This window comes from Pelobates fuscus, chromosome 4 (genome assembly GCF_036172605.1).
Source record: "Pelobates fuscus isolate aPelFus1 chromosome 4, aPelFus1.pri, whole genome shotgun sequence".
Taxonomy (NCBI): Eukaryota; Metazoa; Chordata; class Amphibia; order Anura; family Pelobatidae; genus Pelobates; species Pelobates fuscus.
The window spans coordinates 372,111,862-372,127,215 of record NC_086320.1 but is presented as its reverse complement, the minus strand read 5'-3'; the positions used below and the strand labels follow the sequence as shown (position 1 = coordinate 372,127,215).

The 15,354-nt window shown below is 42.9% G+C and overlaps 1 protein-coding gene across 2 annotated transcripts in view; it reads right to left on the bottom strand.

Annotated features, from left to right (window-relative positions):
* Positions 1 to 15,354, bottom strand: part of PLCD1 (phospholipase C delta 1) — a 70,797-nt gene that overhangs the window by 27,536 nt on the left and 27,907 nt on the right. Inside the window, exons 1-2 of one of the 2 annotated variants that reach the window (XM_063452728.1) lie at positions 12,918 to 13,088; positions 2,459 to 2,623 (exon numbers count right to left, since the gene is read on the bottom strand). In XM_063452728.1, coding sequence (XP_063308798.1) covers positions 2,459 to 2,623; positions 12,918 to 13,017 — 265 coding nt within the window. In that variant the 5' untranslated portion in view covers positions 13,018 to 13,088. Of the gene's footprint in view, positions 1 to 2,458; positions 2,624 to 12,917; positions 13,089 to 15,354 lie in introns of those variants that run through there. The other variant, XM_063452729.1, reaches the window with a different exon arrangement.

Below are 15,354 nucleotides of genomic sequence, written 5' to 3'. Positions count from 1 at the left end.
GGTCTTTGTATGACACTGTAAATATTATCATTGATATGATCCATGTTTCTCTGTACACATTTCTACGAAGGACCAGACCAATTGTACTGCAGACAAAGAACAGGTATTGAAATAAAAAGACAAAGAATTGCCCAGCTGCTTGTAAATGCCCAGTGCACAGAGCCAGGTTATTATGATCATTAATTATAAAAAGCATTAACTTCTGCACTCCAGGAAAGGAAAGCGCCATTTACAGTTTAGTACAAGCGGCAATGTTTACATTGCAGGATTAAACACACCTCTAGTGGCGGTCTTCCAGAAAACCACTAGAGGCGCTGCCGCTGCACTAAATATAATACTTTCCTATGAGAAGCATTTGCGAGCAGGGCTTTCCGCGCACACGCATCAGTTTTCAATGCTTCTTTAAGAGGAAACTGGACTGGCCCTTGGCTCAAGAGCAGGATTACGTTGCGGAAGGAGACACAGGCGGAACACCAAGAGAGTCTTGGCGCTGGAGAAAAGGTTAAAAATGTTTTAAAGGTGCAAGAACACAACACCAAGGTCTATGGAGGATGACACGATGCGTGAGACAATGGTTGGATCCTTCAGCCATCACTTGTGACGGCTGCTGGCATTGGACAACAGTGAGCTTTGGCAATTTTCGCACAGAGACCCCGTGGTTTCTAGTTACGCCTCTGCTTCATATATAATGTATTATGGACGAGCAGGAGGTTATTTTAGTTGGAGGTATCAGTGTGTATAGACACAAGAGACTATAACCAATTGCTTTTCCTTTAAAGAGAAACGGCCATTGGCGGACGTGCAGATAATCAGGTGATATTCGGTTTAATGTAATCAATACATTCCACAAATAAAATCGTTAATGGAAACAAAGATGGGGAGAAGCATATATGATCCGCAAGCACAACATACTGCCGAAATGCTTTGTCTGAAATATAGCTGTTCATGGCGGGATTCCTGTCCAGGACGGCGGTGCTCAGCTTCAGAACCATAGCATTTGGATTCATAATATTATCTTAGGGCTCTACTTACAACAATATCTCAATAAATAATAGTAATTGGTATATTCTATGTCTCAGAGTCCATTGTTCTGCAACGTATAACAAAATAAAATGTGAACATTCAGGCATGAGCCTAGGTTAGGTACTTAAATAAAAGATAAAGAGCCACATCAATGAAATAACTAGTCACTGATACTATATACAAATGCCATGCCAGGCAATGCTGCATGCCCAGTCTGATGCCACTATAATCAGTCAGTTTCAGGAGGAGGACTGAGCTCTACGTTTGGCTTCCTGTGGGTTTTTCTTTAAACGCCCGGAGTGACAAAGTCTTGGTTTATGACAGTTGTAGATCAAACAGCACCTATGAGTCACTTTACAAAAACTGAGGTTTTTTTCCTGTACAGCTACAATATTTATAGTTATTTTAACAGCAAAGGAACTTGCGCTGAGTATTATTCGAGACATTTACAGCAGCAACCTGTACAACTTCTGCTTTTCGACTTCTCCATGTAAGCACCACAATATATATAGTATAGTAGAAGACTCCTAGAGCGGTTCCTCTGCTCTCCTCCATGAGATGTCGTTTCTGGCACGTATTGTGCTTCTCAAGCAAGCAGGGAACACCCACACATCCAGGATCATTGGGCCCATAACAAGGGAAAGTAATATCTCATAATGTAATAAAATATATCATTTATATTTAAAATACATTTTACAGCCATAGTTCAGAGAAACTGTAGAACAATGCTTAAAGCACATGCTGGCTCCTGATATCAAGACTCAGTTTATCAATGTTGAAACATCACACCCAAGTCATCAAGAGTGGCATCAATACCGCACATAATCATCATGCCACATGTACGCAAGTCTCTTCATTGAGACAGATGATACAGATTTTGTTTTCTTGATTACACTAATAAATTAAAGTGTTACCCAACCAAAAACTAGTGACTACGGTAATAAATTAAAGTGTTAATCACCCCCCACACACCAAATAAAAACAACTTGCCTCTTTTTTATCGCTGAGTCCAAGTTCTCCCCTCAACCCAATGCTGTTTGGCTGAGGGATAGGAAGGACAGACTGAATGGAGGACAGGTGAGGCAAGGCCAAGGGGGAGGGGGCTTGCCACCAATGGCTGTCTGGACATCAGATGCAAATTTTGTGAAGAATTGACATTAGTGAGCCGTGACTTAGTTCTGGATTTTCTTAAGACGATGCCATAATCTCTGTACTTGCAGCATTTCAAAGCAAAACACTGTACATAGAGATTCCATGACAAGGTGAAATCAGTGAAGTGGTCATGGTGTCAATAGACTAATCAAAATTTCACATAATCTGTGTGGCTACTAGCAGAGTGGATGTAAAAATTAGACATTAATTGTGAATGTGTAAGGGTTTAAGGGATATCCATACATCCACGGTGGCCATTTTAGGTTTCAATGCCCCTACTCACATGTCTGTCTACCAGGTGACCGGAGGATTTTCCTGGAGTCGTGCCAGATAGTCTTGCAGTCTTCCTGCAGCTTGTAATAGCGCGCTCTCCGCCATGACCCCGATTTTACTTTGAACAGCTCGCTCCCCGTCAGCAGGAACTTCAAATCCAGGTCATCTTGCAGCCCTGTCAGAACAAAGGAAATCGTAAAATGAATCTCTGTAAACTCTCCCACTAGCAAAATATTAAAATGCAGGTAAATATAGAGTTTTAACCGCACACACACTCACTCCTATAGCGCACTCATGTAAGACAGGAATCTATAGGTTCCGGTATATATGCAGCGTTAATGTATATTGTGTGTAGGAAAACGGATTACAGTTTCCTCGGATGTCATCAGCCAAACAAGCCGGGAAACGGGGGTCACATCCTGCAAACCTGAGTTCAGAAAAGACTTAGCGATAGTAGTGTTTTTCATCAGAATGTGCACCCAGTAATCTCACTTTGGGGAATTGAGTTTTTAGAAATGCTAACCTCTTTCATAATAAAAACCTAAAATTATTCATAAACAAAAATTACTTAAAGTAAGTCTTGTGTCTTTTAAAAAAATAAAAAGTAAATTAAAAAAACAATTACAAGCTAAATTTTACGTAGAATACATTAACTAAAAAAATGTATTCAACCAAGTATCTATAGGGATAGCAAATTGGTACATTCATTATCTTCAACCAGAAAAAAAAGCAGTATTAAGTCATTTTTATGCCAAATGGCAAATTGTTACCAGAAAGAAGAAAGAATGGAAAAATCTGTCCTTTATTAGGTTTACCTGGGTACATCTGGCACACCTTCCTCGGACCAGAAATTATAGAGAAAAGATAGTTTGTCTATAGAAAGCCATAATACGCAACACGATCCAATCATTGCCACCCCACACTCAGACTTATCTAATTCCGATACAAACCATACAAAGAGCTCTGATTGAAAACAGGAAATCAGTACAAAAGGTTGCTACAGGAAACTCTGCAAAAGGATTGAAAAGAAATTAAACTGCGTGTTCCCACCTAGGGCACAATGACCAAAATCAGAAAGCATTTAGATCCCTTTATTTTTCTATATTGCAGCGTCATGTTACAATTGTTTATACTCGTTATTTTTTTTTCACATCAGTCTACACTCAATGACCACAATGACCAAGCAAAGCAAAAACACATCGATGACACTATTGCAAATATGTCACTGAGAATAAACCTGAAATATCACATTCACATAAGTATGCAGACCCTTAACTCACTTCGTGTGGCACCTTAGACAGCTATTGACAGCCTAAAGTCTTTTTTAGCAGGATGCAACAAGCTTTGCACACCTGGATTTTGGTAGTTCATGCCATGTGACTCTGCAGATCCTCTCAAGCTCTGTCAGGTTGGACGGTGACTGTCAGTTGACAGCCATTTGCAGGTTTCTCCAGAGATGTTTGTTTGGGTTCACTTCTGGGCACTGGCTGGACCACTCGAGGACATTCACAGAGTTGTCCCCAAGTCACTCTTCAGTTGGCTTGGCTGCGTGATTAAGGTCATTGTACTGTCAGAAGGTGCCAGTCGGAGGTCCTCAGTGCCAGGGTCTGAATACTTATATCACTGTTCTATGTAAAAGAACACTATAGCATTGGGATTACAAACATGTACTAATGCTATAATGACTTGCTCACTGGTTAATGTACCAACCCACACTTGAAGGAAAAAGGGATTGTACTTACCTTTTCTCCCACAAAACAGTGATCTCTCCCTGGCCGGCTCCTCCTCCTTGGATTAGATCATCAATCTTGATGATCTCAACAATCCAATGATTTTCCATAGGAAAGCATTAAGAGGTTGGTGCACATGAGCAGCCAAACGCCACGATGCACCAAACAGCATCTCCTCATAGAGATGCATTGAATTAATGCATGTCCAATGCATGTCAGCTTAGGTCCTTCAAACATTGCAGACCTTACCCAGGAAGTCCCTCCAGTGGATGTCTGAGTGACAGCCACAGGGGGTGGCCCTAGGCAGCAATGTAGCGTTTACAATACTAAGCCTGCAGAAACAGGCTACAGACACGAGAATCACTACATTTAGCTGTAGTGGTTCTGATGACTATTGTGTATATTTTAGGTTGTTTTTATTTATGTTTAATAAACTTGCAAAGTTTTTTTTAAATTAGGAGAAAAACATTTTTTTTTAACAATTGTAGCATAAGGCTGCAACATAAAAAAAAATGAAAGGAGTCTGAATACTTTCTGAGTACATTGTATATGGTTGAGGACAGGATTGATCAGATTTAACCCTTTACAGATAGAGGGATATGCAACACACAGGGTTAATAATTATTATTTTTACTCGTTTGGAACCAGGACTATGTAAATCCCTAGTTTGGCAGGTCTGTACAGTGAGGAACCTAAAAAAAATTTAAAAAATAAAAGGAAGGGCCCATGTGTTACTGCTCAGCATTTTGTAATGGGATATTAAATAAAGCCAAGTTATTTTTTAGGAAATGGTCAGACAATGTATAGAGAGAGACAGCTTGCGGTCAGGAGATCTGAATGTGATCTGTAAATCCAAACCCGATGTTTGCATTCACTATTGAACCTACAATGCATATTGTTATTAAATAAACCCGGGAGAAGTCCATTGTGCCGTTCTGTTTTTGTTCGATAAATAATTCATGTCTGCGAGAGGGGAACTAGTTGGTGTCACATTCCTGAGCAAAACCCCGCTTTATGAACGATCGCTGTGCCGTAGCAAGTCCATCGACTTCGTAACAGCAGGGAATGTTGTCACTAAACAGTGAGATGTAGAGAGTTTAACCATTGGCTTCCCAAACAAAAACACAAATCCCCCAGCCCTGATTTAATATTTTAGGATAAACTTTTCAAAAGATTTATCTATGGAGGACAACATTAAAGTTCATGGGTGTTTGTGATTAACTGAACCCCAAATTATTAAATGGAGGCCCATATTGGGAAAACTGTCTAATCAGACAGCTGTCATGGGTTACAGCACTGAGAGGGTGTTAACATCAAGGGACCAGGACAGGGACAGCATCAAGAGAGGAGATGTGACAAGGACAGTATGCCACCTGTCACCCAAGACAGGCACATTGTGAATGAATGTAACATATTCTGTAAGACATCCATTAATCAAATAAATATATAATGTTCCAATCGACCTCCCCTCTAATTAAATTTTAATCTTCCCAACAAAAACATTTCCATTCAAGAACAATGGTCTAAGTCCTGGCACATGCAGGAAACCTCTCCAAATATCAAAACATCCTAAGATACCTGCTCAATGGAGAGGGGCCAATGGAAACAAGCCATCTGCTAGAATCCAAAATTCCTGAATCATGGACCGCCTGCAGCTTCCCCGACCCACTAGTATTATATATAACAAAACACAATTCAAGGAGCTTCAATTGGAGAAATGCCATTTACAAGAGGGAATACCTGCCACAAGTGTTCAGCTGGCAATGGAGCCCGTCCTGCCAGTTTAACACGTAGAATGTAGAACCTCTAAGATTTAGGTGAGCAGTTTACCATTATATTCTGGTTGTGGCTTTATGTCAGAATGTAATGCATCACTGAGGCCCTATCAGGACCCAGGACATAGACGTTTGGGCGATACAGTTGTAAATCTAAATGAAACAAGAAAACGTATCTCTAATAACGAATTAGTTAGTGGGATCCCCTTAACCTGAAGAAGTCTGTGACCACAAATATCTTGAGGATGCAACCTTTACCTTGGTGAAACAAAAGCTACAGTGGGACATAGAGAATTCTGTCACCAAGGAGAGGCTGCTGGGGTGTCAGTGCTGAACCCATAATTCACCAATATTTTATATTTATGGGATTAGCATATTGAAAAGAAGCAGCACTATTGCTACATACACTGTGGTGATATTTTCTATATTTTTCCCTTTAAAAAGGTTCTGAGGTTACTTATTCTACCAATTTTTTGCTTTGACAGCATTGAAGGCTCCACCATGTGTCGCTCTATAGAAGGGGGTTTTCATTCCCCCACATGCACTCAGTACAGGGGATTCCTTGAATCCAGGATTGGTAACCAGCCTTTTCGTACCATCAGTTGTGTCATTTTTATGGTTTGTTTTCGCCCCATTTAAATCTACACAGGCAGCTAGCGATATTTGAGGACTACTGTAATCGCTTAGCACTACTTATCAGGAGCATCTCGATATTTTATCAATTGCTTCTACGTGGTCTTTAATTTAAGATTATAATATACTCTCTTCAAAGTTCTATTCTATACAAGATTTCAGGAGATCGGTTATAAAATTGTGATGAATCAGTACAACACAAAGCTTCCCAAAATATCCCCTCACATTTCTGATCAGTGCTGAAGGAGCTGAGGGATGGTTGGAACACTGCTCACACTGAACCATTTTGGAAACAGGTGTTTGATAACATGGCTTCCTTAGCCGACGAGGGAGTTGGTTTCCATCCTGCGGATATACGCTTTGGCAGTGTCAAATTGATTGGTATATAAAAAAAAAAAAAGAATTAAAATCTCAAAATATTTAGTCACTGTGCACAGCCGCATTCTCTAGAAGTGACCTCAACAACCACATACCAAAGCTGGCACTATAGTGTTGAGGAGATCAGGTAGATGGAGGAACAGGTGGTGGCTTTTAAGCGTAGGACGGATAAATGTCTTGCGGTATGGAGTACATGCCTGGCCTCTCTAGATGCTTAGGTTGGTCCTGGGTGTTGGGGGTATTGACCACCTACATGGAATAGCAGGCTGCCTTCTCCCCAATGCATCTCTATGATGAAAGTGTATTGTTTACATGCAGAGCGTGGAGACGCTGAACTCCTCCAGTAGACATTTGAGGAGTGGCCACTGAAGGTGACCCTAGGGGGCAATGTAAACACTCTTTTCTCAGACAGTGCTTACAGCAAAAAGCCGGCAGGGAATGATTGTACTCACCAGAACAAATACCATAAGCTGTAGTTGTTCTAGTGACTATAGTGTCCCTTTAAATATAAAATTATTGCTCCTGTTGTTACAGGCAAGACACAAAGCAAACAACATAAGTCATGCTACATTGCATGTTTTAATTTGGTAAACTCTGTTTGATAGGTCATAAAAACCACGCACATTACTAGCATTTTCTGTTACGCATAAACTACGAAACTTTAAAAATAGAAATATGGCCACTCCTCTTTAAACATCGACGTAAAGGGATAGCGTGCAGTAAAAATAATACATTCAATTAATTTAAATTGCTAAAATCCCACTGCCCAAAATCTCCACCAGGCACTGTATTTTTTAATAACTGTACTAAAATATCTTCAGCCATAATCCAATGCATTTTAAAATTCACTCACTGACACCACACGTCTATCTGTCACCCAACTACCTTTGAAGAACACGTCAACTTTTCTTTAGAATTAATTTTGTAGAAATGTTGAACATTTGCATTTTCTAATTTCCCCTCAGGAAAAGCGTTTATTTTTCTGACATTTACCACCTTTGAATAACTTTAAAGCTTAAAAGAGGTGCTGTAAACCAGTTTACTGTACACTCAGTACAGGGGATTCCTTGAATCCAGGATTGGTAACCAGCCTTTTCGTACCATCAGTTGTGTCATTTTTATGGTTTGTTTTCGCCCCATTTAAATCTACACAGGCAGCAAGCGATATTTGAGGACTACTGTAATCGCTTAGCACTACTTATCAGGAGCATCTCGATATTTTATCAATTGCTTCCACGTGGTCTTTAATTTAAGATTATGATCCACTCTCGTCAAAGTTCTATTCTATACAAGATTTCAGGAGATCGGTTATAAAATTGTGATGAATTAGTACGACACAAAGCTTCCCAAAATATCCCCTTACATTTCTGATGATCAGTGCTGAAGGAGCTGAGGGATGGTTGGAACACTGCTCACATTAAACCATTTTGTAAACTATTTTCTGTTAAAAATTAAAAAAAATTATATATATATAGTTTCTTGATGAAGTTGTTATGGTGTCTGACTGCCCACTGCACAGTCTTGTCTTGAAGTGTTGAACAGTTCTAGACTGAACACTAAAGATGCTTCTCCAGGGGTCTGTCTTTCCCGCTCCTCTTCTGCTCGGGCTGACGCCGAAGCACCAATCAAATAGTGCGAAGGCGGCAGTGATTGACCGAGCGTTAGCCGATGCCAGTGTACTGTAGTTGTTATGGTGCCTAGATTGTTCCTTTAGGAACACTTTGAAGCATTACAGGACGGGAAAGGGCATTCTAAAACTGATACAAACGGTTTGGACATCTGAGGGCATCTCCTGCAAAGGATGCAACAATTTATTGTCTGATTTTCGTATTAAATGTACTCCTAGTGAGTATGTGATAATGTCCTATCTGATCTCAATATTACATGATGTAATAAATACTATACGCTACACTAAATACAATAATTATGTCCTATCAATAATAATCTAATATTTGATCACAATATTACAATTTCTCAATGTGTACACTGCGAGTAACAGTCAGATATCAGATTTCTTACACTGCGAGTAAGTCAGATATCAGATTTCTTACACTGCGAGTAACAGTCAGATATCAGATTTCTTACACTGCGAGTAACAGCCAGATATCAGATTTCTTACACTGCGAGTAACAGCCAGATATCAGATTTCTTACACTGCGAGTAACAGTCAGATATCAGATTTCTTACACTGCGAGTAACAGTCAGATATCAGATTTCTTACACTGCGAGTAACAGTCAGATATCAGATTTCTTACACTGCGAGTAACAGTCAGATATCAGATTTCTTACACTGCGAGTAACAGTCAGATATCAGATTTCTTACACTGCGAGTAACAGTCAGATATCAGATTTCTTACACTGCGAGTAACAGTCAGATATCAGATTTCTTACACTGCGAGTAACAGTCAGATATCAGATTTCTTACACTGCGAGTAACAGCCAGATATCAGATTTCTTACACTGCGAGTAACAGTCAGATATCAGATTTCTTACACTGCGAGTAACAGTCAGATATCAGATTTCTTACACTGCGAGTAACAGTCAGATATCAGATTTCTTACACTGCGAGTAACAGTCAGATATCAGATTTCTTACACTGCGAGTAACAGCCAGATATCAGATTTCTTACACTGCGAGTAACAGTCAGATATCAGATTTCTTACACTGCGAGTAACAGCCAGATATCAGATTTCTTACACTGCGAGTAACAGCCAGATATCAGATTTCTTACACTGCGAGTAACAGTCAGATATCAGATTTCTTACACTGCGAGTAAGTCAGATATCAGATTTCTTACACTGCGAGTAACAGTCAGATATCAGATTTCTTACACTGCGAGTAACAGCCAGATATCAGATTTCTTACACTGCGAGTAACAGTCAGATATCAGATTTCTTACACTGCGAGTAACAGTCAGATATCAGATTTCTTACACTGCGAGTAACAGTCAGATATCAGATTTCTTACACTGCGAGTAACAGCCAGATATCAGATTTCTTACACTGCGAGTAACAGCCAGATATCAGATTTCTTACACTGCGAGTAACAGCCAGATATCAGATTTCTTACACTGCGAGTAACAGTCAGATATCAGATTTCTTACACTGCGAGTAACAGTCAGATATCAGATTTCTTACACTGCGAGTAACAGCCAGATATCAGATTTCTTACACTGCGAGTAACAGCCAGATATCAGATTTCTTACACTGCGAGTAACAGTCAGATATCAGATTTCTTACACTGCGAGTAACAGTCAGATATCAGATTTCTTACACTGCGAGTAACAGTCAGATATCAGATTTCTTACACTGCGAGTAACAGCCAGATATCAGATTTCTTACACTGCGAGTAACAGCCAGATATCAGATTTCTTACACTGCGAGTAACAGTCAGATATCAGATTTCTATATTGCATGACGGCTGTTTGTACAGTACTGTGTTATAGGTTTAGACTATGTAAGGTACATAAAAACAATGTAACTGAACCAACTCCTAAATCACACAATGAAAACACATATTACATACAAGTGTGGAGCCTTTACAATCTTTTGTTTCGGTGTTTAAACGGCTTAAGTCAACAATTGCCTTTATATGTTGGTGAGCCTGCTGTGCACTGGAAGTTATGTAGTTCCTATAGTCTGACAACACCAACAATGTGTCATGCTGGGTGTAGTGTGTGGAACAGGACTGTAACAGCCAAAGACAGGAACGGATTTACTCACTCACCACTCACTGGGGATACAGAAACTCAGTATCCTCACTCACTGGTCACTCACTGGGGATACAGTAACACAGAGAACCTCACTCACTTGGGATACAGTAACACAGGGACCCTCACTCACTGGGGAAACAGAAACTCAGTATCCTCACTCACTGGGGATAGAGTAACACAGGGACCCTCACTCACTGGGGATACAGTAACACAGGGACCCTCACTCACTGGGGATACAGTAACACAGGGACCCTCACTCACTGGGGATACAGTAACCCAGGGACCCTCACTCACTGGGGATACAGTAACCCAGGGACCCTCACTCACTGGGGATACAGAAACTCAGTATCCTCACTCACTGGTCACTCACTGGGGATACAGTAACACAGGGACCCTCACTCACTTGGGATACAGTAACACAGGGACCCTCACTCACTGGGGATACAGAAACTCAGTATCCTCATTCACTGGGGATACAGTAACACAGGGACCCTCACTCACTGGGGATACAGAAACTCAGTATCCTCACTCACTGGTCACTCACTGGGAATACAGTAACACAGGGACACTCACTCACTGGGGACACAGTAACACAGGGAGCCCTCACTCACTGGGGACACAGTAACACAGGGAGCCCTCACTCACTTGGGATACAGTAACACAGGGACCCTCACTCACTGGGGATACAGAAACTCAGTATCCTCATTCACTGGGGATACAGTAACACAGGGACCCTCACTCACTGGGGATACAGAAACTCAGTATCCTCACTCACTGGTCACTCACTGGGAATACAGTAACACAGGGACACTCACTCACTGGGGACACAGTAACACAGGGAGCCCTCACTCACTGGGGACACAGTAACACAGGGAGCCCTCACTCACTGGGGACACAGTAACACAGGGAGCCCTCACTCACTGGGGACACAGTAACACAGGAACCCTCACTCACTGGGGATACAGTAACACAGGGGACCCTCACTCACTGGGGATACAGTAACACAGGGGACCCTCCCTCACTGGGGATACAGTAACCCAGGGACCCTCACTCACTGGGGTTACAGTAACACAGGGACCCTCACTCACTGGGGTTACAGTAACACAGGGACCCTCACTCACTGGGGACACAGTAACACAGGGACCCTCACTCACTGGGGACACAGTAACACAGGGACCCTCACTCACTGGGGACACAGTAACACAGGGACCCTCACTCACTGGGGATACAGTAACCCAGGGGACCCTCACTCACTGGGGATACAGTAACACAGGGGACCCTCACTCACTGGGGATACAGTAACACAGGACCCTCACTCACTGGGGATACAGTAACACAGGACCCTCACTCACTGGGGATACAGTAACACAGGACCCTCACTCACTGGGGATACAGTAACCCAGGAACCCTCACTCACTGGGGATACAGTAACCCAGGAACCCTCACTCACTGGGGATACAGTAACACAGGGGACCCTCACTCACTGGGGATACAGTAACCAGGGACCCTCACTCACTGGGGATACAGTAACCCAGGACCCTCACTCACTGGGGATACAGTAACCCAGGGACCCTCACTCACTGGGGATACAGTAACCCAGGGACCCTCATTACTGGGGATACAGTAACCCAGGGACCCTCATTACTGGGGATACAGTAACACAGGGGCCCTCACTTACTGGGGATACAGTAACACAGGGGACCCTCACTCACTGGGGATACGGTAACCCAGGGACCCTCACTCACTGGGGATACAGTAACACAGGGGACCCTCACTCACTGGGGATACAGTAACACAGGGGACCCTCACTCACTGGGGATACAGTAACACAGGGACCCTCACTCACTGGGGATACAGTAACACAGGGACCCTCACTCACTGGGGATACAGTAACTCAGTACTACACATACACTAGTTGAACAGGTAGGAGGTGGCTACGGAAATTGTTACTTGAGATTAACCCTTACACTACAGGCAGCTGAGCAACTCACAGTTACGTGGCACTCACAGGGTTAAGGACACACTCAGTTCCCAATAGGATTAGGGGGGAGTTGCTGGACTGAGGGAGTGTTGGGTAGAGGAAAAAGCAGAGTTCCAGTTGTGGTAGAACTACAACTCCCATGACGCTCTGTAACACAGCTAGAAGTTGCGGTAGCAGTGCTGAGGGTGTGGGAGTTGCAGTCCATTGGCCCCCCTGAGCTGCACAGAGTAAGTCAGCCCGGTAGGTGTGGGATCACTTACCCAGCCGGGTGCAGTTTTTCTGGAACTCCTTCCTGCTGCTCTCCTGGAGGATCAGCTCCTCTGACTTGGAGTGGGCTGGCTGTCTGCGGATACACTGCATGCTGGACCCCACAGGACACCCCAAATCTACAGCCTCCCTCCAGGGGGTCAGGGAGCCAGCTCAGCCGGGAGAGGCTGGGAGGAGTGTGAGAGGAGGAGGGCTGGAGGAGGGAAGGGGAGAGTCAGCCAGCTGGAGAGCAGGCAAAGAAAACTGCTACTCCCAGGACTCTCAAAACAATCCAATATGGAGGGGGGATTTCTGCAAGTAATATGGGGAGAGACTGCTACTCCCAGGACTCTCAGTATAGTCTGTAACATGGGGGGCATTGCTACAAGTAATATGGGGAGAGACTGCTACTCTCAGGACTCTCAGTATAGTCTGTAACATGGGGGGCATTGCTACAAGTAATATGGGGAGAGACTGCTACTCTCATGGACTCTCAGAACAGTATGTAACATGGGGGCATTTAATATAGGGAGAGACTGCTACTCCCAGAACAGTCTGTAACATGGTGGGCATTGCTACAAGTAATATGGGGAGAGACTGCTACTCCCAGAACAGTCTGTAACATGGTGGGCATTGCTACAAGTAATATGGGGAGAGACTGCTACTCCCAGGGCTCTCAGTATAGTGTGTAACATTGGGGGCATTGCTACAAGTAATATGGGGAGAGACTGCTACTCCCAGGACTCTCAGTACAGTCTGTAACATGGGGGGACATTGCTACAAGTAATATGGGGAGAGACTGCTACTCCCAGGACTCTCAGTACAGTCTGTAACATGGTGGGGCATTGCTACAAGTAATATGGGGAGAGACTGCTACTCCCAGGACTCTCAGTACAGTCTGTAACATGGGGGGACATTGCTACAAGTAATATGGGGAGAGACTGCTTCTCCCAGGACTCTCAGTATAGTGTGTAACATGGGGGGCATTGCTACAAGTAATATGGGGAGAGACTGCTACTCCCAGGACTCTCAGTATAGTGTGTAACATGGGGGGGGGGGGATTGCTACAAGTAATATGGGGAGAGACTGCTACTCCCAGGACACTCAGTATAGTGTGTAACATGGGGGGCATTGCTACAAGTAATATGGGGTAGAGAACTGCTACTCCGAGTCCCAGGACACTCCGTATAGTGTGTAACATGGGGGGCATTGCTACAAGTAATATGGGGAGAGCCTGCTACTCCCAGAACAATCTAATATAGATGGGGGATTTCTACAAGTAATATGGGGAGAGACTGCTACTCCCAGGACTCTCAGAACAATCTGTAAAATGGAGGGGGGATTTCTACAAGTAATATGGGGAGAGCCTGCTACTCCCAGGACTCTCAGAACAGTCTGCAACATGGGGGCATTTAATATAGGGAGAGACTGCTACTCCCAGAACAGTCTGTAACATGGGGGGCATTTAATATAGGGAGAGACTGCTACTCCCAGGACTCTCAGAACAGTCTTAACATGGGGAGGGGTATTGCTACAAGTAATATGGAAAGAGACTGCTACTCCCAGGACTCTCAGAACAATCTGTACTATGGAGGGGGGATTTCTACAAGTAATATGGGAAAGAGAACTGCTACTCCCAGGACTCTCAGTATAGTCTGTAACATGGGGGGCATTTCTACAAGTAATATGGGGAGAGACTGCTACTCCCAGGACTCTCAGTATAGTCTGTAACATGGGGGGGGGCAGGGGAAGGGGTGTAAGTAACGCAGGGATAAAACTGCTACTCCCAGGAATCTGTGCATTCTATAACACAGGGGAACAGTTCAACAAACAAAGGGGGAAGGACTGCGACTCACAGGACACAAAACATTCTGCAACATCGGGAAATATTTCTACAAGTAATTGTGGATGAGAAGGACTACGCAGAACAATGTTAGATGGAAAGGCATTTTTACAAGTAATATGATGAAAGAGCAGCTACTCATAGGACTCTCATAACATTCTGTAACATGGGGAGATTGATACATTTCTACAAATAATGGTTGGAGAGCCTGCAACTCTAAGGACTCTCAGACAGCTAAGAACATGGGCGAACATTAACGGGAGATGAGACCGCATTTCCCAGGACTCTTAGAAAGCATATTTTGTAACATGAGGGAACCTTACAACAACTTAAAAATTGAGAAAGAGACTGCAACTCCCAGGACTCTCAGACAATATAGTATATTCCTTTGGCAAACTTACAAAATATTATGGGGAGGCACTCAGATAGAACCTTAATACAAAAAAAGCTAATTAGGAAGGGCTGGAGAGATGTTTCCAACAAATTATACATTTAAACATTGGGGTTTCTATAAAATGGCAATAATTGCCTATGGCCAAGAATACTCCTTAAGTGGCTGGGGTCCTCGACACAACAAATATATAGTTTTTTCCTGAAAATAAGCTCAA